The sequence below is a fragment of the Cylas formicarius genome, unplaced genomic scaffold (assembly GCF_029955315.1).
Source record: "Cylas formicarius isolate icCylForm1 unplaced genomic scaffold, icCylForm1.1 PGA_scaffold_7__23_contigs__length_41026272, whole genome shotgun sequence".
Lineage (NCBI taxonomy): Eukaryota > Metazoa > Arthropoda > Insecta > Coleoptera > Brentidae > Cylas > Cylas formicarius.
In genome coordinates, this window is record NW_026844352.1 from 14,189,800 (window position 1) to 14,214,828 (window position 25,029).

The 25,029-nt window shown below is 36.8% G+C and overlaps 1 protein-coding gene across 8 annotated transcripts in view; it reads right to left on the minus strand.

Annotated features, from left to right (window-relative positions):
- The window catches only part of LOC132705627 (cytoplasmic dynein 2 heavy chain 1), a 110,222-nt gene that overhangs the window by 42,353 nt on the left and 42,840 nt on the right, over window positions 1–25,029 (minus strand). For all 8 annotated transcript variants that reach the window (XR_009619475.1, XM_060676327.1, XM_060676326.1 and 5 more), the window contains exons 33-42: window positions 24,293–24,607; window positions 22,349–22,527; window positions 19,482–19,711; window positions 14,052–14,157; window positions 13,851–13,988; window positions 11,745–11,881; window positions 11,558–11,690; window positions 6,595–6,726; window positions 6,293–6,533; window positions 2,408–2,631 (exon numbers count right to left, since the gene is read on the minus strand). Coding sequence is in view for 7 of the 8 variants with exons in the window: in XM_060676327.1 (XP_060532310.1) it covers window positions 2,408–2,631; window positions 6,293–6,533; window positions 6,595–6,726; window positions 11,558–11,690; window positions 11,745–11,881; window positions 13,851–13,988; window positions 14,052–14,157; window positions 19,482–19,711; window positions 22,349–22,527; window positions 24,293–24,607 (1,835 nt within the window). In the remaining variant the exon portion in view is untranslated. The remainder of the gene's footprint in view (window positions 1–2,407; window positions 2,632–6,292; window positions 6,534–6,594; window positions 6,727–11,557; window positions 11,691–11,744; window positions 11,882–13,850; window positions 13,989–14,051; window positions 14,158–19,481; window positions 19,712–22,348; window positions 22,528–24,292; window positions 24,608–25,029) is intronic.

Here is a 25,029-nt window from a genome sequence, read left to right on the forward strand (position 1 = left end):
TTGATCATGAAATTATTTATCAAGCACGCATTATAAAATAAATGCACAGTGTTAGTAGAAAAACAAACATCCCTAAATTCAACAAAACATTTTGACTCCTAGGGTTTGACATCCGGAACATTTAAAACACAGGCTTAGCACATCAGGAAGATATACAAGTCACATCATTTTTGACCCTTCAAAAAACAAAAAATCACCAGCTAATGAACGAAGGTTTTAAAAAAGAGGGAACAAATTTGGTTAGTAGCATAGGAAATGTTTCAGTAAAAGGGAAAATTATAAAGAACCAGCTCATTTCAATGACATATTGAATATTGCTATAATTAGTTAATTATCATCAATCATCAATAAATACTAGCCAATCAAGTCTAATTAATTGGTAAAAATGCAAAGGAGATGGAGCATATTTTGCAGACTGTTACAGAAAGCAAAAAATTAAAAGCAGTCGTGGAAGCTAGGAATTTAGGGGTTATCGATATAAATTAGAATTTTAAGTTTTATGTTTCAAGGTGTATACAGGGGTTATGCCAATTTGAAAATATAGGATAGGAGTGTTCTGAGAACCAATATTAGGTTCAAAGCTGATGAGAATTCAGTAAGCTTATTTTAGATATGTCTACGACATTGGAAAATATAAATTTCACTGCTGTATATAAAAATTAGGTAAAGTAAAAATATTGAGATAAAATTTGGACCCGGCCGGCGAAATTTGTTTGAGGCTGGACCTGATTGTTGTTCCACACCAGCGATGCAACGGTAGGCAACGCTGCGTTCCATAAGACTCCACACCGTATTCCCAGTGTGATCTGAGCCATAGTAACTTATTAACTTAAAGGCGCTAATTGGTTAACTATGAAAAATTAGTGTCATAAAATTATTTCCTACAGGACCGATGTACCGGGTCATCATTTATAATGCCCCCCCCCTCCCATATAACTTTTTTATTTAACGATTGCGAAAAAAACGTCAAACACAAAAGTTGTGATATATTTTTGTATATAGAGGGTGTTGCAGAAATCACCCGTAGATAAAAGTTATATATATTTTAATTTTAATATCCTTAATAAAATCCCCTAAAAATTTTGTACCCTTCTTGTATGTGTCCTATACCCAAAACTAATAAATAGTCTCCGCTCGTGTCAAATAAATTTGTGAGTCAAATGCCGTTTACCGCATTTGTTGCATAATATACTATTAACATCCAGCCTAACCTGAAAGAAGAGAACATTTCATAAAATATTATATCCTAGTTCTTAATGATATCCTAATACCTGTATTATATTCTTAAATTCAATAGTTTTTGAAAAATTTGTTAACTTAAACGCAACATTAAAAAATACTCTGGAAATTATAGTTTAGGTTGTTAGGTAGTTAGTTTGAGGGCAAATAATAATTTAAAAGGGAGCCATTTGACAGAAAGAACTCCAGAAACTGAAGAACCAGTTTTAAATTCTATTGATGAAAATCCTAAACTTAGTACTAAAAAATTGGAAATACTCTGAATATCTCGCACGTTCTTGGATTGGGAAATTTTTGTCAATTGTTTTTGGACAAAATGGCACATTATCCCCCGTATTAACCAAGAAATCCTATTTATAGATGAAGCTATCTTTTCCAGAAATGGAATCAAAAATTTTCACAATGATCATATCAGTCACAACAGTGACTTCATTGGACCCTTTTTCCTACCAGAAAGGCTAACTAGCCATCTATAATTGTCGCCGGTTTTCAGAACAGGTCTTGCCAATATTGCTAGAAGAAGTACCATATTTAATTAGGAACAGAATGTGGTCCATGCATGACGGCGCTCCTGCTCACTTTAGTATTGCAGCAAGAGAATATTTACATCACACATTTAACAACCCATGGGTAGGATGCAGTAGGACGGCCCCCTAGGTCCCCACATTCAAATGGTTTGGACTTTTTCTTATGGGGCGTGGCTTATTGCACCTTAGTTAACAATGTAGAGAAGCTGCAAAATCGTATGAAGAGATTCTTGCGACTTAATATAAAACACTGGAGCTATACTCGTACTTCAAAGAGTGAGCGGCAATACGAAGAAAAGAGATGCAGGAAACTTTCAACAACTTATCTATCTTTTCTATGTTCCAATTTTTTTAAAAAGGTTGTTTTTAATTTATTGATAGACAATTTTGTTAAAAATTGTTAATAGTAGATAGTTTGTTTTTAAATAAGAATCGTTATTTTATTAGAACTGTAAAATATGTTTTTTTTCTGAAGGACGCTAGTTGATAACTAAAACCTGGATATTCTGTTTTAGATAGATATTTTACTTTTTTCAAAAAAAAAGTTCTCGATTTAACCAGTACAGACCAGAACATTATTTGTTCATAGACATAAACGCCACTCATTTCCTTAAAAAAATATATGTTTTCCGCCTACCTACCACTTTCAATTCGTTTTGAAAATACGGCGACATTCCGGTGCTTGGAGCGACAATTTTGACAGATTTTAATGCGGAAGCAATTTTCACTGCACTTTTACGTCCGACTCCCGGTCTTCCGATCATCACCACATTACTCCCTTCCGACGCCGTCGCCCTTACAACGTTTGACGTAAGTTCAAGGCATTCCTCGTTTACGACTATATCCAGATCCATATTTTCTCTGTCTAAAATTGTTTACAATACTTTTACACATTTAAATTATAAAACATGTTTTGGTTGAATTGGCCAATTTTTGACTATTACGAAATCGTTATAGCACCGCAAGTGGAATTATAATAAACAGTACACAGACTTTTTGATTTCTGCGTACTAACAAGCCAATAATTTTCAAATTTTATCACTAACCCTTAAATCTTTGCTTTAGTCTAGATGTGAATGGAAATATGTCCCCACCACAAGAGTTCTATTTTACAGTGGAGGACGATGGAAACATCTATTGCTACTCTTATTGTATCTGCGATACGTCTCTGTGCAATGACCGGGGTGCTGCAGATCTACTCACGAGGAATCACAGCACCTCTGTTATAAAGCTCCTAGTAGTCTTGGCTGTCCCCGAGGTAAGAAGCTAGTTAGGAGATGAGTTGAGGTTTTCTCCTTTTCTAAGGTATGAAGGTTAGTTGCCAGTGTCCGGTGAGGATTCCTATCAGCCCTCATGGTGCTGAGGTGTACAGGCTTCCCACTACCTCAGTCCCGGTAAACTCAGTACACTGTCTCGCAGTGGAAAGAGTACCGCCTATCCTGTCAGGCACCTTATTGCCCTAAATTCCGCCAATGCTTCTTGGCAGTCGAGTATCAATCACGAACTGTATGTGTGTATACCCAATAAGCTAACATTTTTGTGCTCTTCGATAAATGATTCAATGCAGACGAAAAATGTAATTTTTAAACGGCATATATTTTACCTGCTTTTACGAGTGATCACACCTTGAAATATAATTTTTCGAATGATTAATACGAACTTAATCGAGATGCTATCGTAGTGTTAGTTAGTAGTCAATAATAATAAGAACGTTAATTAGACATCAGACATGAATTTTATTTATACGAAAGATAACCTTGTGGCATTACATTTTGAATATGATTTCTGGCATATGACCCCCACGGCTGGCGCAGATGTAGTCCAATCTGGACGTCCAATTTTCGATGACTTTTTCCAACATTTGTGGAAGTATATCGGCAATAACACGACGAATGTTGTCTTCCAAATGGTCAAGCGTTTGTGGCTTATCCGCATAGACCAATGACTTTACATAGCCTCGCAGAAAGTAGTCTAGCGGTGTTAAATCACAAGATTTTGGAGGCCAATTCACAGGTCCAAAACGTGAACTTAGGCGGTCACCAAACGTGTGTTTCAATAAATCGATTGTGGCATGAGCTGTGTGACATGTTGCGTCTTGTTGAAACCACATCTCCTGGACATCATGGTTATTCAATTCAGGAATGAAAGAGTTAGTAATCATAGCTCTATACCGATCACCATTGACTGAAACGTTCTGGCCATCCATTTTTGAAGAAGTACGGACCAATGATTCCACCAGCCCATAAAGCGCACCAAAGAGTCAGTTTTTCTGGATGTAACGGTGTTCCGACATACACTTCAGGATTAGCTTCGCTCCAAATGCAGCAGTTTTGTTTGTCGACGTAGCCATTCAACCAGAAGTGCGCTTCATCGCTAAACATAATTCACTTATGAAAATCGGGAACAACGGCAATCTCGTTTTGGGCCCATTCGACGAATCTACGCCTTACTTGATGATCGTTTGGCTTCAATTCTTGCACGAGTTGGCCATTGAACCAGAAGTGCGCTTTATCGCTAAACATAATTCACTTATGAAAATCGGGAACAACGGCAATCTCGTTTTGAGTCCATTCGACGAATCTACGCCTTACTTGCACGAGTTGGACTTTGTAAGCACGTAAACCAAGATCCTTCCGCAAAATCTCCCATAAAGTGGATGGACACAGATCCAATTCCCGTGCTCGATGGCGGATGGACTTATTCGGGTCTTCCTCAATGCTATGCTCTACAGCAGCAATAGCTTCTTCTATACGCACCGTACGGCGTCTTTGGGGATGCGAGTTATCAATAAGAGTAAAGGTGGTGCGAAAACGTTCCATGGTTAATCGAATTAACTGCTCTGATGGACGATTTTGTCGGCGATAAAATGGGCGTAGTGCGCGATACGTATTCCGCACAGAACCATTATTTTCGAAATAAAATTGCACTATTTGCAAGCGTTGTTCAGTTGTGAGTCTATTCATGATGAATTGCCAAACCAAACTGAGAATAAATCACTTGACAGCTGTTAAATCGGTCGCCATCTTAAACAGTAATGCCAATTTAAAGTTCTTTACATCGAAAAAAAAACACCCATTATAAGGAAACAAGTACAAATATCTAGGAGAAACTTTGTCCCGTCCCGTATATACCAGTACACTTAACCGAAATATGATGTTTTTATCGAAAGCATGCATCTTTAGAAGACATCTACTAAGCCATTTCATACTTAGATGGGATGAGTTACAGTTCGTACCGGAATACATTTCCTCGTAGGTGAAGATTTGATCGTCTAACACTCTTTACGAACTTTACTCTCATCGTGTGATATGGGGTGAGCCAGGAACGTTGAAGCTCCATTGATGAGCAGCGGCCATAGCAGCAAATTGGAAATATTCCAGGATTTATGATTTCCGATGTGTGATTGGTCGCTGATTATTTCAGAGGGGCAAGAAACAATGGAAAGCGGCGATGAAAGCCTTAGAGGTTAGGTCGGAAGCTAGCTCCAAATAGATATACCGTTACGGCAGAGTTTAAGAACACACATTTTCTGACCTCGAGATCGGATCATGGTGATCCGAATAGGGCCAGCGTAATCTAGGCATACATACTATTAAAAAAACTTGCCCTAGGCTAAGTGGAAAAAGTATCCAAAACTGCTGCAGTAATATTAGTAATATTGAAGGTTTTTAAATCCCGACTACAGAATTTGCTTATATGATCAGGTCAGTCAATGGTTGCGATTTGGGCAATGGTATAGTAGGAGAGATTGGAATGACTAATTCTACCACCTATACTAAAGTATTCCCGATAGGTTCTCTGAGAAAGGCACAAAACGCCCACTCACGAAAGAAACAAAAACGCGAATTAGCACACTATAGACTTCCAGCGATGGACTGGGGACGCCAATATGGCACCGAAATTATGACGGAAAACAGTCATACCAGTAGCCTCTTTCGATTTGATATGTACGGCTGCTCCGTAGCTGACCTGTGAAGCGATGGAAAAACCCATGGAGCTCCGGTTCCCGGTTTGTCAATAAATTTGCGTCCTAGAATATTGGTGGGTGCTAGTTCGAGGAGTTTCAGCTTGAACTGTTGACGAATGTCATCACTGGGTGCTTGATTAAGAAAAATTGTCCGTCGTGGAGTTCCATTTCAAATTCTTTATGGATGTCGGCTCCTTCTTGTCGAAGGAATATGCAAACATTTGCAAATGCGAGGAGGTAACAGCAGATATAATGTCTTCGTAATTGCTGCTCAGTTTCCAAGAGTAAGACTGCCTTCAGTTTGTAGGCCGCCAATGGAATGTCATTTATCGAACCGGATAACAAAAGGTTCAATTTCAACTCAAGACTAAAAGTTTTTGGTTCATATTCCATCCCATCGTTTGTAAGTTTAAATATATAAATTTAATGGTTAACAATAAAATTTGAGAAAACATTCTGTGGGACAAGTTTTCGGAACCTCTCTTAAAAATCTACCATTTATGAAAAATTTTTCAGACACACTAAATAATATAAACAATAATTGTGAATTATTACTAACTGAAAAGGTGCAGTCCTCTATCGACCATCGATTGCCAATCATCTTTATCCAATTTCTTCAGACTAGATGCGATGCTCGGCTCCATCGATACGTAGAAAAAATTATTTAAACTAATATCTCTTATAATGACACTAACATTCCAAGGATTAAAACACTCCTCCAATATAGAGCAAAATTTTTCTCGATGGAACTGTTCGACGAAATTATGGGAGAATACGTTAAATGCCTCATAGCAGGTGATCTAAAATCATTACATATTTTAGTTGCTGATTCTTTCAACGTTTAATAAGTACGTGACCCACTTCAATCATGAACTGTTCTTGTTCAGTGTCTCCATTATTCTTGTAGCGTATCAATCCGTCACACCATCGGGTTAAGTCGTGCGGATTGATGGCGTAATGTTTCGGTCGCAAAGTGGAAATATAATTTCTGATCTGAAACATGTAAGTTATGTAGTTAAATCAAATTTAACACTTAGACTCAACAGCTGCTGGTGATAGTTGACCAAGCAATTTTTTGGGAAACAAACTTAAATGACGTGCCTATTAACTTTAAAATCACTAAATAAAGTTACTAAGTTGTAGCCAATTTTTTAACCTTAATACCATCAAACTAGGCTACTTTCACAAGTTTTTCGGACATTTTTCATTATAAGGTCGTTATTTAAAATAAATTAAATTATAACAAATCTGGCATGCACACAACAAATGTTAATCTCGATGTAAACCAATTATTTTTTTTGTCAACAAAAATTGTTTATTTTGCCGAAGAACTTTTATTTAAGGCACTTTATACTAGTCATTACAAAAATAAAACGTTTTAATTATCCTACAATTAAACAAGAAATTCGAGAACACATCCTAATCTACGTTTTACATAACAATGAAAATAAACGAAACAGAAAAATTATTTGGTATATTGGAACTAAAAGTTAAATATACCCAAAACTAGAAAAACATTTCTTCACTTAAAAAATAAATAAAATTTGGGCATAAACAAAAAAAATATAAACTTAAATTTAAACTTTTTAAAATTTGAATTCTTTTCGATCTCAGTTTCACTGTTAAAGATTCCATTCTCACCGCTGTTATGAGTATATAACTGGGCACACATAAAATGAATTACAAAATCAGCAAATTCACTTCTTGCATCGAACATTTTCAATTAATTAGTTTTCATATGGCACATTTTGAGTTTAAATCGTTCTTACTTCTTAAACTTATTATACTAATAGGAGGTTTAGGTTTCTTGGCTTTATCTGTAACCTTTTTTGATGGTATTTCTGATGGTCCTGGCTGACTGCCGGAGAAACAATGCAATTCTTCATCGCTGTTGTCTGAGATTGCCTGGGCTTTTGGTTTTGCTCACTGGGAATCGCTTCGTCTTCAATAGTCATCTGTCTTCCAGCTTCAAATTTCTTTCCCCTCTTTCATTTTTTTCTGTTCTTTGCTTAAGAAATGAGGAGATTCTTTGAAAAACTCATGAATCAAAAACTCGTTCAGTTTCTTCTAAGTTCCTTAATACTTCATTAACATTCGTGTTTCTGGGATTTCCGGAAAATGCTATTTCCATAAATAGTGCCAAGGGATCTTCAGTACTCCAGTTTTCATATAAATTGATTTTTTTTATACACTACCATAGGAGGCATTAGAGCAGCATTATTACAGACTATTGTGCTGACACAGGACCGAGAATAGTTTTATACTTGTTCTACCCTGCGTCTCTGATTACAACAACTTTCTTAGCGCCAGGATCATCATCAATATTAGTTTCGTGCTAATTTTATAAGTTTTTCAACACCACCTAATGCTTGCTTTATGTTTTCAAAAACGGAATAATATCGGTTCTATCTACGGAGGCTCCCATGGGCCTGGGTGGATGGGAATAAGGAGGCATGAGGAGCTAAAAATCCAATAACAAATAACCAGTCGTGGACCAGCTCACCCTGACCAGCTGTCGTGTCGTGGCTAAGGGCTTGCACAGGGTATAACGGTGCCAGCTGGCTCTTAATCAGTTTATAAACCATGCGTCGGGTGCCTCCACTACGGGTGGCCACGCGACGCGCGGGCTCTGAGCTTAAACACTTGGACCAACCTCGAGGTACCGGGCGCACCTCGGGGAAGGAAGCCTTACCTCTGTTGCGGGGCTCTGCAGAGACCGACCGTATTTTTCCCTATGATATGGAACTAAAAAAAGGAAAAAAAGAAGAAGGGAGAAGGAGAAAAAGGGCCCCCAGGAGGGCTCCAGCAAACAGGAGCATGTTCAGGAAGTTCCCCTACAAGGGCGATCTGAGGAGTACCCCCTACAACGGCGATCTGAGGAGGATTCCTAGGCTGCGACCGATTTCGAGGGCTCGGTATAAACCGGGAACACCACCTCGTCAATACACTGACCCAGACACAAGAGTGGGGCCGAAAAAACGAGGGAGACTCGCGGCGACGGTTCCTGAACCGAGGATGAGTTCTCTCCGACGCCCAGGAATCCCGACAACGACGCGCTCCATAGGCGGCACACCGAAAACGGCAGGCGCCAAGCGGAAGAGAAAGATGGGAAGGACCACCCAGGTCAGGACACCTGCAAACGCTGGACCAGGGGAAGGCGGGGTCCAATCCTATGCGCAAGCGGAACCGAGGGGACCTGAACTGCTGGTGGGTCTCAGAGGGCAGGACACTGACCTGTTTTCGGGTACTGGGAGTGGGTTCGTAGGGAGCTAATCAACGTAAGGACCTGAGGCTCGCAAACCTGGTGGAAATCAATCCGGAAGGATTAAAGCTCAGATGGCCGGCGATCTGGATTCCGGGCCTAGGGGCGGGTGTCTCGAACGGAGCACTAGTCCGCTACCTAACAGCTCAGAATGACCTAGATTGCCGTGCCTGGATGGTCTGGCAGAGAACGGAGGACGGAAGGAGCACAAAGTTGGTGGTGGGCGTGGACGAGAAATCTGCAAGAGTCATCACAGCTATGGGCTCACTTCTCTTCTGTCTGGTGACCTGACGACTCGGGTTAAAGTAAACCTGGCGGCGCCGAGGTCGCAGGGGGAGTAGGTACCCGCGGGGGTCTCACATGAAGACGACCCGTCCATGGAAGTTGATATGCCTGCTGCAGAGGCAACGCTCGCGGTTTCTGTGGAGGAGACCTCCGAAGGGCCCTCCGAGAAAGGATGAACCGACAAGGAATCTCGGATGGAAGTGGACCGGCGATCCCACCAGGGTCCACCGGTCAGGAAAAGGTGGAAGCGGAGGTAGGTGCTACCTCTGGCTAGGATCCGGGCTGAAGCTAGCAGCGAGACCCTCAGATGGTATTCCCGTAACAACACCTTCACGGGTATACTAGAAATTAACCTGCAACACAGCAGGGCCGTAACGGCTTACTTATGCAAGAAAATTTCGGAGGAAGGTACATCCATTATACTGATACAAGAGCCTTGTATTGTAAAAGCAAGGGGGTTATCTCTCAGACGGTCGACGTTGCATAGTTTCGACTCTTCAGGGGGTGATCCCAGGGCCTGCATGCTAACGATGGGACTGAAGGTTATTTTTACTAGGGGACAAGGGTCCAGGGACCTGGTTCCAATTCTGGTCTGATCTCCTATTCTATTACTCCTACAGCTGTCCTCCCGAAATCCTTTATATTAATTGTGCTCTGCGTTAAAAATTGTTGTAAGGTCTGGGAAGTTACATCATCCCACCTGTCAAGATCTACATGCGTGCTTATCTGAGTGACGTTTCAGTCTTCCTTCTGCGATAAAAACGATTTAAACAAGTTCCCATCGACCACAAAGAAGGTTCCGTGGATTGTTCGTAGTGGTCCTTATCTATAGTGACTTTGACGAATAATAGTTGGGATACTGCGAATTTAGCTTTTCGCAATTTACCTCGGGAAATATCGGTAAGGCCTTCAACAGTTGTCTCTGGGTGTAACATGCAGAAAAGCTAGAGAATCTGATGTTTTCAAAGAGCACGTAGTTGTACTATTGCTCCCAACTACAACATTTATTTTAGAACGTCGTTTTTTGTGTACAACTTCCATAAAATTGTTATCGCTTATCTCGTCAATGTCATCTAGTTTCATTTCTGACTGAACTTCAGCAATAAATTTAGCAACATCGGTTGTCTTTATTGTAATATGTCTTTATTGTATTGTATTCGTTTATTAAAAACTCGCTCCGCTGCGCTCCGCTCGTGTCAAATAAACTCATAAGTCAAATGCCGTTTACCGCACTTGTTGCATAATATACTATTACCGAACGTGTTGCATACTATACATTTTCTACGACCGTTAGTTTTTGGGTACATTTTCGCAAAACAACACGAATACATTCACTGACATGACCGTCAGACTTGACAAACGTCAAAATTCAAAGCGTTGGAAACATCTTCGAAAACATCCGATTGCTCCCAAATCCGTGAGGTAAAATTCCGGAAATGTCAGAAGTGGCTCGGATTCATGGGTAACGAAACTGACGTGGTAAAGTGACGCTTCCCGCATGCTAGATCGGTGGGTAATTAGGTATTTTACAGACAGGAGTAGAAAAAAAGAATTACAGTGAAATTGTAAATTTAGGTTTCATTATTTGAAAAGCTTATTACATACAACTCACAGAAATTCTTGATTCCTGATTGTCTAAAACACAGTGCAAAAAATATATCTTGCCTAGTAACTCATAAGTAAGACATTTAAAATTTTGTAATTCTGAGGGTCTTCTGAACCTTTTATGAGATCCGGATTTCTTTTTTATATTCTATATAATATTATTATACACTGCATATTATTCTTTAAAGAAAACGGTCGTTTACCAGTGGCACGAGTGTCGAGCGGTTCAAAGATGATGAACGCAGCGGCAGACGATCGACATCGAAAACCGACGAAAACTTTAATAAAGTAACATAAATGTTCATAAATTATCGCAAATAAACCATCAGAGACATAGTGGAGGACTTTAACATTGTCTATGGATCCGCCCACGACATTTTGGTAAATGATTTGGATTTTCTTCGTGTAGCGGCAAAAGACCTCAATTTCATGCAAAAAAAATCTTGTTGAATAGCGTTCACCAAATGAGCCGAGACCAAAAAAAAACATCGTTTCCAGTGAAAAAAGAAGGCAATGCTGTTTTCATGGATTACAACGGTGTAGTGCAACACGATTTTTGGCAAGAAGGCAACACAATAAACAAAAAAAGTATTATTTGGGCGTCCTGCTACAACAAATAAGCTTTTTACCTAAGGCGAAATCAAATACCACCGAGATAAGAAAAATAATCACCTTCTTGTAAGTTTCGGCCATTATGCTAGCCAGTTTGTAAACGTTTGATTTCGACCAAGTTTCATTACTGATTGGCATTGCATGGAAAAGCCGCGAAGCTGCAATTGACGGTAAGTCTTCTTGATCGGGTAACCTGAAACGGTAATAATAATTAGCCAAGAGACTTTTACATAACGCTCAAACTTACGTTATACTCAGGACATGCAGCTTAGACAAAAACCTTGATGATAGTCGGTTTGCAGATGATAACGACCCTACTATTGTCACGTTTTCTAGTCTAATAAATTCCGTATTGGAATCAAAAAATCCTTCGAACTCTATTATCTGAAAATATGAATTAATTTTGAACCGATATATTTGATTAAACGGAAATATGAAGTTTGGAAACCTTTTCACTGCACACCCACTTTTGGGATATTATAGCGTATTGATGTAAACAGTTAAGTAATATTTTCGGCAATATTTGTGCCAAAAATCATAAGAACACATTACGTTTAACCATACCACAAAGGTTATACAAAATAGGGTTACAAAAAAAATTCCAATAGATCGCATAAAAAAAAAGAAAGACACATTACGACGGTAAATGATAAGATGCAAGAACAGTAGCAAAGTGATGAAATACAGAGTATTTTCTAATTGAACGCCAATAATTAAAGGGGTGATTTTTGGGTCCATTTTAAAAGCAAAACTTCATATGAGCATATGTCCCAAACGTCTTAACTTTTGAGACACAGGGTGGTAAAGTTTTCAAAAATGAAATATATTTTTTTAATATCTGGAATACCAGTATAAATACTTAAAAAAATTTAGTACAAACAAATGTACCAGAAAATGCACCAGTAGCGAGCGTACGGAATTTCACCTGTCTATTTTGGCAGACATTAATGGTACGCCACTGTGGTATTACAGATATTAAAAAAATATATTTCATTTTTGAAAACTTTACCACCCTGTATCTCAAAAGTTAAGACGTTTGGGACGTATGTTCAAAAGAAGTTTTCTTTTTAAAATGAACCCAAAAAACATTTAATTAGGAAACAATCTGTATCACATATTTTTGCACTTCCTGATATAAAAGTTGAAAGATGTGGAGATGGTTACATTCTGCACAAGTTTTTTTCTTAATAAAAGTTCATAGACCTTGATGTGGGTTTGGGTACATGCTGCGCATGTGTTTTGAAGGTATGTATAGAAGATCCTTCATGTTATAATCGTATATCATAAACGCAACATTGTTTACACATTGTAATAGGGCCATTGCAGATATCTTTGTCGTAATTTGAACTTTTCAATTTCCCGCTAAAAACGTGGATATTTCAGCTGTTCGTGACATCACGAGGTACGTTTTCTTGTTGACATTTATCAGCCTAACATTTTTTGGTTTATCGTTATTACATCGTGTCAGGTTGTAAAACTACAATCATTTCTGTACCGGGAAAAACTTTAATTAAATTACCTATTCAAGAGAAATAACTAAAAATATGGCTAAAAGTCATTAGACGCGAACTTGCAGATATTTCATTAAAAAGTCGCGTTTACCTTTATGAAGACCATTTTAATATAAGTATTTTATTTATTATTTATTTACAAAAATTAAAGTATTTTAAAAAACTACAGTTCATTAAAACAAAAATAAATAGTTGCATAACCTCACTTTTGTGTGTTAGTATGTTTATATTGTCTTTTTTCAGCTGAAGAAGGACATAGAAAACTATGGAGTAGCGTTTTTGTATGACGTCAAAATTTAACGACACGGACGAGCATTCTAGGATTAATGACAGAGTTTTGGTTAGTTTTTAGAAAAAATATTCTGAAAGTGTAACTTATTGTATTGTTTCCGAAAATTTTAAGATAAGCAGCATACAAATTTTTCTCGCAGTTCACCTGGCCCAATGATTGCTATATAGCAGAAGCAGTAATGTACCTAAACACGAGCCTCACAGAGAATTGGTCTGTAGTTAGGAGCAAGGAATTAATTATCAATATATTTCCTTAAACCTAATAGGTAATATAATTGAAGCTTCTAAGAAAAATCTACACTACTGTTTTTGGTATCTTTAATATTTAGATTATCTCTTGCGTTTCCCTGAAAGTCTATGGACCGCTTAAAACAAAACGTATTTTATGATTTCATTTAAAAACAGTATTTTGAACGTTTGACTGTTAAACTCTGTTTAATCAATAATAATAGTTACGTAAAAGAATTATCAACAATAATTGTTTCGCAAAATTAATTTGCTATCATAAATGATTTTCAAAAGTAATTACGTGGTTACAAATAAATACTTACCTGGCTAAGAAATTCGATTACCATGCTGGTGCCCCATTTGTCATGGCTAAGCAAATGGACATTTCTAAAATGAAGTATCAACCTGCCGCGTCTCGGTTTTAACATTTTTCCTTTATTGGTGGACAGCGACAGACAATGCTAAAACATGACACATTTTCTTATCATGAAAGCACTTAGTAGCCCTTAATAAAATATTTTTACCTGCAATAATTTCTGAATGATGTGATGTGTCAGCAAACCAGCGTTACAGTGGATAGTCACGATTTCGGTATCGAAATATGACGCTATTACGTGAGAAATCATTAACCTAAAGCATGAAAAGTCTCAAAAGATGTCAGAGTAAACACCAATTTTAGAATAACCAAATTCTTTGATTTCATTATTTGCTTCTCGGGACATTTATTTCGTAGTTTACAAAAAAAGTTATACAAAACTTTTAGGGTTCAAAATTACTTTCCTCATAATTCACTGGTTTTATCTATCTAATCAACTATCAATAATCAGGAGCTCTATTCTCGACGGTTTTAAAAATAAAGTGGTTGAGACGTTGTTTCTTCGAATTTATCAATATTTTTCCAATATATTCAGTTTGAAAGTGGATATTATCAATACTGCTGACGTTTTGCCAATTATCCTGATACAGTTTCAGTCAAGCTCTGAAGAAGCGAACAGGATGATTGGCTAAACGTCAGCAAGTTCGACTCAACAAAAACTGACGCAGGAGGAATTCAGAAGTGTTGTAAAAAGTATTACAGTAGCCTGTGGCAGTTTCTTTGAAAAAAAAATGGATATTATCAATTTTACTATTACGCATACTGCGGCATGTGAAATTTTAAAAAAATTAAGTCATAATAATAATCTTCTTCTTCTTCTACTTCTTGGAGATCTGTCGATCCGTTAATTCTGAAGCTGCCTCTGCATCTTTCCCTGTGAAGTGGATTGCGAACTATCTTCCCACCTTTTAGGTTGTCTCCCGGGAGGTCTTGGGCCAGGCGGGTTGTTTTCCAGGACTATTCTCTGAAGTCTGTTCTCGTCCATCCGTTTTACATGGTTGTTGCACTGCCTCTTACGTTGTCTTCCCCATCTCACAATATCCTGTATCCCGCACTGCTCTCTGACATCTGTGTTTCTTACTCTGTCTCTTCTTGTTTTCCCCACTATTGTCCTCAGTGTTTTCATCTCTGCTACCCTTAGAATTTGTCTCGTCTTGTTGGTGTCTTCGCGGACTTCCGTGCCCTACGTTATGATGGGTCTGATACAAGTCTTGTAGATTCAAATTTTGCTATCCTGGCGCATGTACGGATTGGACCAGACTATATCTCGTAGGCATCCTGATAGTGCGGATGCTTTGTTTATCTGGCTCCTTATGTCTTTAACTGGGTCGTGGGTGCTTGATATATCTATGCCCAGATATCTGAATTGCATCACTTGTTCTATGGGTTTGTCCTCCACCACCAGCTTACATCTGAGCGGATCCTTCGCGATTGAGATACATTTGGTCTTGCTGATAGAAATGTTCATATTGAGATGGCGCCCTTCTAGGAAGAACTGGAATAGTTGTCTCTGTAGGTCGTTTTATGATTCGGCGATGATTGCTGCATCATCGGCGTAGCACACTATTCCATCTCTTTTGTTGCCCAGTCTCTATCTGAGGTTGAGACCTGTTGCTTTGTTTATAATTTTGTCCATGAGGAGATTAAACAAAAGGGGGCTTAGACTGTCACCCTGTCTGATTCCCTGGATATTTTCAGTGAATTGATCACCTACCTTGACCTTTGTTACGTTATTGTTATTTAGGTTGTGGATTATCTTCGATATGTTTGCTGGAGCCTTATTTTCCATTAATATCTGTAAATCGGACCCTATCAAATGCGTTTGTTAGGTCAATGAAGCAGATATACGCTGGTATGTTGTACTCTGTGGGCTTTGCGTCTATTGCTGACCGTCCCTTTGTGAAGCCCTGTTGTTCTTCAGCATTCTTAATTTGTACTTCCAGTTTGTCCTTGAGAATACTCGTGAAGAGTTTCATTGCCGTATTCAAGAGAGTATATATAGTTTTCTGGGCAGGTTTTTAGTCCTTTCTTGAATACAGGTATGGTGATGCTGTTATGCCATTCGTCTCGTGTTTCCGTTTTGTTTATGATTTTGTCAATTAGTTGCGTTAGTCTCCTTGCGAGTTCGGGGCCTCCATATTTTAAAAGCTCGTTGGGAATGCCGTCCAGTCCGGGTGATTTTCTGTTTTTCAATTTCTTTAGTTTTGCTTCCACCTCTTCAACAGTGAGTGTACCACTTATATCTGTCTCGTATTCGTTTATATTCTGCATTTCCCCAGCATCGTAAAGCTCTCTATAATGCTGTTGCCATTGGTACTCCTTTGGTCTGCACAAGCTCGTTAACTTGTTTTTTCCTGTTCCGCAGCATCTTCCACACTTTTCTTTGGGTGTCATACAGGTCCTGGTCCATGTCGCTAGTAAAATTGACCCAATGTTCTCTTTTGATTGATCTTATTCTTGGTTTACTCTGTTTCTTACTTGGACGTATTCTGCGTGAGTGTCTTCCGACGGTGCACTTTTGTATGTTAAGTAATAATAATAATAAATATAATTATTTTCAAAAAAATAGCTACAAAGTTGTATAGTCAAAACACATAATAGGTACAAAAGACATAAAAAAACATTTACTCAAAAAAAATTGGTCTAGATTATAAAATATTTTGGGTAACAACAATATTTTTAATCGCTTTTGAAATAGATAAGCTTTTAAACGTTTGTCTGTTAACTCCAAGGGCAGATTGTTAAAAATTCAAACACCCAAATAATGAGGTGACCTGGAAGTCGTCGACAGCCTACAGTAGGGAACGTGCAGCTTACCGCTCTGTCTTGTATACTTAGAATGTAAAAACCAAAATCAATAAGAATTAAAAGTTCAGATTTTCATGAAATTATATATTTTTACATGACAATTGTTTCGACAACACCGTGTTTATCAAATATCACATTTTGATCCCATAACGTAAATGGTACTCCACCTTCGCATAGTATAAATTGAGCAACTGTTGCCTAGTTAAAATCTCACTAAGATTTATAAAAAAAATATTTTACTATTTAGAGTTGAAATAAGAGTATCACAATTCCAGTTTCAATGTTCATCGAAACTCAATCCCAGAAACCTCACAGTAGCCTCCCTTGAGATAGTGGCATTGCCTAAGTAGATATTAAAATTATCACATTTGGGTTTTGCTTGCGTTGAAATGTAGATTAATTTTTCCAAACCATACCATCAATCTATATCCACACGACAACAACGGCAAGTTGCAATTTACATATAATATGAAAAGTACAGGACCTAAAACTGAACCTTAAGGGACACCCATCGCTATGCGTTGACTAGCTGAATTTACACTTTCCAGTCACATATTAACCAAAACTTAAGGGATACAAATTGAGAACGATCTTCCAAATAACTTCTACATCGGTCTAGAGGCGTGCACAGTCAAACGCCCGACATATTATATAGAAATACGAATAAGGAGCAGTTCAAGAACTTCTATTTTTTCTGAAGTCATGTTGGTTATCTATTAAAAATATGACATTTAGCTACAAAAAACTTTAATTTCTCTAAGAAAACATACTCTAAACTTTTGAAAAACCATCTGAAATTGTTATCGGACAATAGTTCTCCGGTAACTGGCGACTGCCCGCCTTGAAAACTGGAACAACTCTGTTTCTCTTTTTAATAAAAAACGTTGGTATGCCATCGGATCCAAAAGACTTTTTGTTTTTAATTTACTTTTTAAAATATGCAAGAGCTCCTCCTCCATAACAGGTACCATATAAAAACTCTGATTATTCACATCCCTAATAACACTATATTTTTGGAAGCATCAAGAAAATAGTTATTAAATTTATTAAATACAGAGACCACAATATTAGGTTTATTCTCGATTTTATTGCTCCGTTCTGCAACACTGGAACGACATTTACTCGACATATCCAAAATCACCCTCCAGGCAGCACCATAAGGAACGACTGAATCCGAAATTTGTAAGTATAGCAGTATTGTATTATACCCTAGGATATAAAAGTCAGCAACGTTCTGTTAAAATGTTAAAATTTTGTAAAACCCTCTTATTCTTATTGCCATTGCCCTTTTGGCACTAAAAGAAACATTTCTAAAACTTATATTATTTAGAAGATAGAAAATTTAATCATATTTAAAACAAAAAAAAAGTTGTTTGAAGTGTCCGCGATTTTGTAGGATTCATAGTGTGGTAGTTAAGCATATCTGACCAACATATTTTGAAATGAATTCCGCTGTACTCCGAAAAATCTTTATTTCTAAGTGAATATTGTTAGGATAAAATTCCTCATAACTTTTTATATCAATATGTACAGGGTGACCCAAACTCGACGGCCTATTAGGAAAAGACTTGAAAATTGGGTTTTGGTCTCTATTTTTAAAGTATCTTGAATATCGCAGCGTTGCCACATCTACTCGCACCAAGATTTTTGTTATATACATTTTTTATGTATAATATCTCATTTTTTATATCCGATTTAAAATTTCTGAAGCCTTAGGTGATGTTTGCCGTACAACTGTTGTTTCAAGTTCGTCTCATCTCGATTTAGTTTATATTTCAGTTTCATATTAAGTAAAACAAAAAATAATGTGGCTGGAAGACGACAAAGTATATGTTGCTAAACCATATGAATTTCTCTTTGAGGATACATTACAAGAAAAATTTTAATTGATCAAATACACACCGAAAGAAAGAAACTGATGTTCTATGTGCCGTTTCTCGTTTTCATAAGCAATGAAATATCCTTATTTTAGTAACGTAATTTAATAATGGGTAAAAAATAAAATTTCGATGCAGTTCAAAACAAGAGAATTTGCAACAAACTAGTTGAGCCTTAAAACTAGTATAATTTTTGTAAAATTTGAAATAAATGAGCTAACAAAAATATTAACATCAAAGAATTTAATTTTATAAAGAAACTTCCACAGGCTACTGTAATACTTTACAAGACAATGACAATGAATTCGAAAGCAATCCCACACTTACCACTGTTACATTCAAAACATCACTGACGATAAATCTGAAGTTCTTGAGAAACATAAACGTCGAAAACAAATTTACCAGTTGCCCAAAAATCTCTCAACATTTTCGATCGGTCAAAAACAAAATTCCGTTTGGGATGGCAGGAGCTTACAGCATTCCATGCATATGCGGCAAAGAATACATTGAAGCGACCGGACGAAAAATATCAACTAGGCTCAAAGAACATGAAAGAATCTTAAGACGACGACAAATAAACTCATCAGCAGTTGCTTAACCGATCTTTGTTTATGTTTATGTCCATGCTTTAGCTTAACCCCCCCCCCAACAATATATAAGCAAGTAGAATGCGAACCAGTTTCAGTTAAGCTTAAGAAAAACGAACACAGTGATTAGCGAAACGCCAGCAAATTCAATTTATCAACAACCGAAGTAGGAGGAATCCAGAAGATTTGCAAATAGTATTAAAGAATTTGGTTTTTCTAAAACATTTGTTAGTCCACCTCTGATAATTTAATTTCAGGGGCTGTTGTACTTCATTTTCCTTTCGACACCAACTCTGGAATACTCACCGTTTGGCCGATCCGTGAGGACCCAACATCAGAAAGTGCTGATTGGTTGTTTTATCTAACCATTCGCGAATTATACTTAAATAGTATTTCACTTGTCCCGTTAAGAGCAGCAATTCCCCAGCGGGATCTGAACTAGGACTAGTATGGTAGGAGTCAATACAATCACGATCGCTATCGTAATAGGGTCTACTAACCATAGGAGGTGCGGTTTCATTCATCCACTCAAACACCTAAACGATTAAATTAATTTGAGTTAACAGGGTAGTCCGCTCCCAAGAATTTAAAATTTGTTCTCTGTATCTTGCTTTCAGAAAAACTACCACTTTCTTCTAGCATATTTGAGAATATGGAGATCGGGACAGCACTAAACATCCCTGATGTTATATACATTAATGATTAAGTTTTAGTAAGATGAACGATCCTGAACACCATATATACTATATATCCTAATTAGCATCTATCATTTTCCTAGCTTTTCATTTTTCTTTTTCTTCTTTTATGTTTGTAGCTTTTTAAGGTCACTAATTATGTATCGTTCGTATATTTATCATTAGAGGCCACCCAAAGTTTAAATTTTGTTTAGTTAGCCGTTTTAACCTTTTATTTGAAACCCAAACGTGTTGATGTATATATTTTCTTGTATTTAAGGAAAACCGATCTTTTTATTTAGTTCAGTTGGCATTTGTTGGATTTGCAGGTCTGATGATAGGGTAACAGGACGAAATATCTGACTGATTTAGATCTAGTACATTACAGATCCCTTGGGTGATTTTCTCTATTTTCTTATTCGACTAAACATAGCCAAAATACAATATTTTCCAAATCTTTTACGTGGGAGGCTATTTTCTCTTCTTTTTAAAAATTACTGTTAAATAAGTTGTCTCAAAAGAGAAAAAAATTATTAAAGTTATGTATTAAGTATTTTGAACATTGTAATCAGGTAGTTGACAAAATTTTAATATTTTCCCGAAAAACCAAAAATTCAATAATATTAGCTGCAATATTGTGTGTAGTGTAATATCAATAAACCTAATAACATTCAAACAGACTGCTGTTTATTCTTCACCAAGTTGGAGAAGCCAGCGTAACCCAGCGTAATTATTGACAACAGTCAGTGACACTTGTGTGAAGTTAATAAATTGTGAGTTTTAAAATGAATTATTTTGGAGTGTTTTATTTTATGCCGTAGGAACGTAGAAAAAGCCGAAGATGTATTTAAATAAATATCCGGAAGGACGTCAACCGGGTAGAGCTATGTTTAGTGATCTGAAACCTCCAGATCAAAATTAAGTCTTGCAAAACGTGGTAGAGACCACACCTCGTACATCATTACGACAGAGATGTCATCCTTATCGTGAAAGACCTTGCCAGGGACTTTAGGAACGGCGATAATGTTAGAAGAATTGCATTGTGTCAGCGGTTTATTCAGAAAAACAGCTAGATACCAAACTCTTCCTTAAAAGTCCTTTGGTCGGAATAGTATCGGTTTACTAATTGTGGACTCTTTAATCGTAAGAAAACTGTATTTTGGGCAGAGGTAAATCCACGGCTAGCTCGTGCAGTTACGCATCAAGTGATTTGGGGATTTACCTTTTGGTTTGGTATTTTGGTACCCACAAAATTGAACTATATTTCAACCTTCTACAAACTAACGCAACGGAATATCTTATGAACCTTCCACTTCCAACAAGACGGCGCACCGGCACACTAAACTAAGTCCTATGGAAACGTTGGAAGCTGTTACAGAAGCTGTCAATAATATCACTCCGTAAATGTTAAGCCAATTTTCCAATATTCTGAAGCAGTAGACGAGAAAGAGTAATGGACTTAAATTTAATAGTGATGTAAAAATTGATGTCAAGACGTGGACTACCTTGGTGCAGCTCTGGTTGTTGACTGGTAAAATTTCGTAACACTTGACGGCGCTCGACATTTTAAATCTAGCACGCGGAAAAATGCTCTAACGTTGGTCTCTACCTGAGTCGTACTAGTTCGAGTACGACACCGGAGCTACCCACATACCCAGTGGCATTGTCACCAAAATACGGAGAGAATAAAACCGTAGCAATTAATTAAATGAAGACCAATTTCAATTTGTTTGTATACAAATTTTACTGACTTCTTTTCTCGATCCTCTCTCTTCAATTTTATTGACTCCTTTCTTGCTCATTCGTTATTTAAATGTTTTTTAATCTTGAATAGCACTCACTAGCCTAAAATCTTATTTTTGTTATTTCTGTTTTAACCAAACACATGGTTGAAAAACATTTTTAAAGACGATTTTGAAAATATTAAAATTCATAAGAAATACAAAAGTAGACTTCGGCCGTACGCAACATAGTAGTACTAAATTTTTTTGACGCAATTTTTAGCAACGCCGTATCCTTTTTCCCACATCCTGAAAATTTGAATATTTCAGCTAATGTATTAAGGAAAATATTATCGCTTTTCAAAAATTGACATTTTCCTTTTTCACCCTATGTAAGGGTATCGATTTCAAATAAAACAAAGCTAGATTATTTTTTGACATATGCATATGCTACTTTTCTTCCATTTGAGCGACGCTGTATCTCTTACAGTTTCCAAAATCCACGTGTACATCATCTTATATTGTACACCCTGTATAATGCAAAATATCCATACATTTTCTTGTACTTCGTAAAAATTAAAAAGTCAAATCGAGTAATTTTTAAAAAATTAGAAACATCGTCCATCTTTTAAATATTCATCGGCTTTTAGTTCAGGAAATATATTATAAAATCTCGTTTCTCATTATCAATAAGACTAAAAAGTAGGTAACAAAACAATAACGTTGTTTCTAAATTTTCATTAATTAATTTTTGAAATAAAAAGCTCTTAATAGCTACCAGTTGGCCGAAATTTTCTCGGAAATCCTCATGCAGTTGTTGGCCTATACCGTTGATCAATCCGACAACAAACTGGCTTCTGTTTTTCGCAGCGTGGAGTTGCGACAAGCCGGTTCTTGCCACGGAAATTAGCGGTCTTGAGACGCTCAGTTCGCCTTCGCTTATAGCCCACCTAATTCCTAACAAAGTAATGATTGATTAAACTTACATATGTACAAGTAACTTAATGTTCGATCGTAATTTCAGTGGCACAATTGCAAAAATATGGATTTTAAAATGTAAAAACCGCCCTGTAGCGATATCTACAGTGAACCAACTTCGACCCGAGCGTGGCTTCGAGCACAACTGTTTTATCCCGGCTCGAATTTCTGTGAACTGCAGCTGTTGATATTGTGATAATGTTTTTAAAGGCTTACGGAAGTATTGTACAAATTTCGTTTATTGTTGTTTGATTGTTTGTATGTTTATATTTTATAAGAACATATAACGATTTCGGCTTTTTTAAAAGAAAAATTATGTTGAACAATATTTGTTTTATTCTAGTTATTGAAAATATCGTTATCTGAAGTAGACAGAAGCAGTTCATTTACCCAAGATGTCCGCTAAAAAAACAGGCAAGAAAATATTAATAATTCATAGTTAAAAAGGAGGCAGAGGAAGAAATAACTATTCCAAAGATCGCTACAACATTTTTTTATGCAAACGAAGTGGTTTTTTATAGGGCAAGAACTCCGGCTGCTACCAAGGTATCCAAATGAACCTAATCTAGGATTCAAAAAGAGTCAAGAAAAGTGAATGTAGACTGTGTAAGAGATGGAGCAAGCACTTCTTTTTGCACACCCAGGAAAAGGAAGTTGGGACATATCAATTCAATATAAATGAAATTCGAAGGGAAAATCATTTAATTATGGAGAAAAAATGATCTACTTTAAAAGGATTTAAAATATAATAACCAACCATTACTATCCACATACTATGTTTTTTTTTTTTCAGTTATTAGGCAGAAAATATTAGACAAAGGGATTTTACTTGATAACGCTTATCATCGTTGGTTCTTTAAGGACTTTATTGGCCCAAATGGACTTCAAGTAATTAATATGTTTGTTGTTTGTGAAGTAATTAAAAAAAAAACATATTAGAAATAAATATTCAAGTATCATGATTTTGCAGATGGCAAAAAAACATAAGACAAACGAAACTCATGATATCCGTCTCAAAAGAATAAAATACTTAAAAGAAAAAACACAAGGAAAATTGAATCCCATAGAAAAAATGGGCCTTCAGAAGTTACTGTTGCGAAATCGGCTAAAATTTGCAAACAAGCAAAGAAACACAAGGAAGAACTCATACAAAGAGATCGTGTATTTGACAACACGATTGATAGTATGCAGTTCATAGTAAATACTGGATCCTCCGAAGAAAGTGACGTAGAATCTGATAATATCGGCAGCAGTATTCAGAGTACCGTTCTATCAGATTTTATATGACGTATTTTTTAACATGTCGATGATCCACTAATACATAAACACAAAATGCCTTATATTTCCGCCTTTTTGCATCACAGATATCAACAAAAAAAATTTATAAGGACCATAGGCAAACTATGATTGCTTTATAAAATAATAAATTAAAATAAAAAAGGACAACTGTAGACAAAATCTGTGTACGCCACTGTATTTGCCTTAAAAAATTTTCATTAATAAAAACGTTATGGGCAATTTTCAATATCTCGGTAGTTAATGGAGATATCGACATACGGTTTTAATTTTTCTACTAAATCGAGCACTTGACATGCAAGTTGATTTTACTCTATCTAGTTCAGAAATAGATTTTTCCTGTTAAAACGCTCCAGCTACGACCACCCTGTACATTAATACAAAGAATAGGAAGCACTCAACTGTCTTCTGGTTTTAGCATAAGTGATTAAATTCCAACTCAATATACCTTTTGTAAAATACTCCCGCAAATTCGATTCCATGCAATCTCTGTCATCCTGAGGCAATTTCTTTATGAAGGCATTTAGGTAGTCGTCCAGGGGCAGGTCCTCCGAATTCAGCAGAACGATTCCGATTCGAGAGACGGTGGCCGGAGAAGCGTGATTCAAATCGTGTGTCTCGAACACAAAATTTACATTCTCGCCGAATTGTATGCGCCAACCAGACGGGAGCGACAGGATTCGATTATCATCCAAAACAGAGTTGAGCGATTCGACCCATTCGGGATCTATGTCGCCGTCACATAAAATCCACGTCCATGTATCTAAAAATCGTAAAAAAGAAACCTTTAGTTCCTTAAAAGAGGTGTTATTAAAAAGTCACTTAAATTAATAAAAGACATTATTTACTCCCTTCAGAAAATTTTGAAAAAGCATATTGACCAAACATTTGAACCAAAAGAAAAAGCCGCCGCACACTTTTGGGAAATGTGAGATTACTGGAAAAAACCCTTACCTTAAGAAATGACCAACGTATAAAGTCGGGGTTGATAATATTTAATTTAAAATGGACATAGTATATTATGAAACAAGTGCAGTAAACGGCATTTGACTCACGAGTTTATTTGATACGAGCGCAGCGGAGCAAGTGTCTAATAAACGAGTGACTTAATAAGTTTACCTAACCTACGGCCGTTAGTTTTTTGGTACATTTTAGCCAAAACAACACGAATACATTCACTGACAT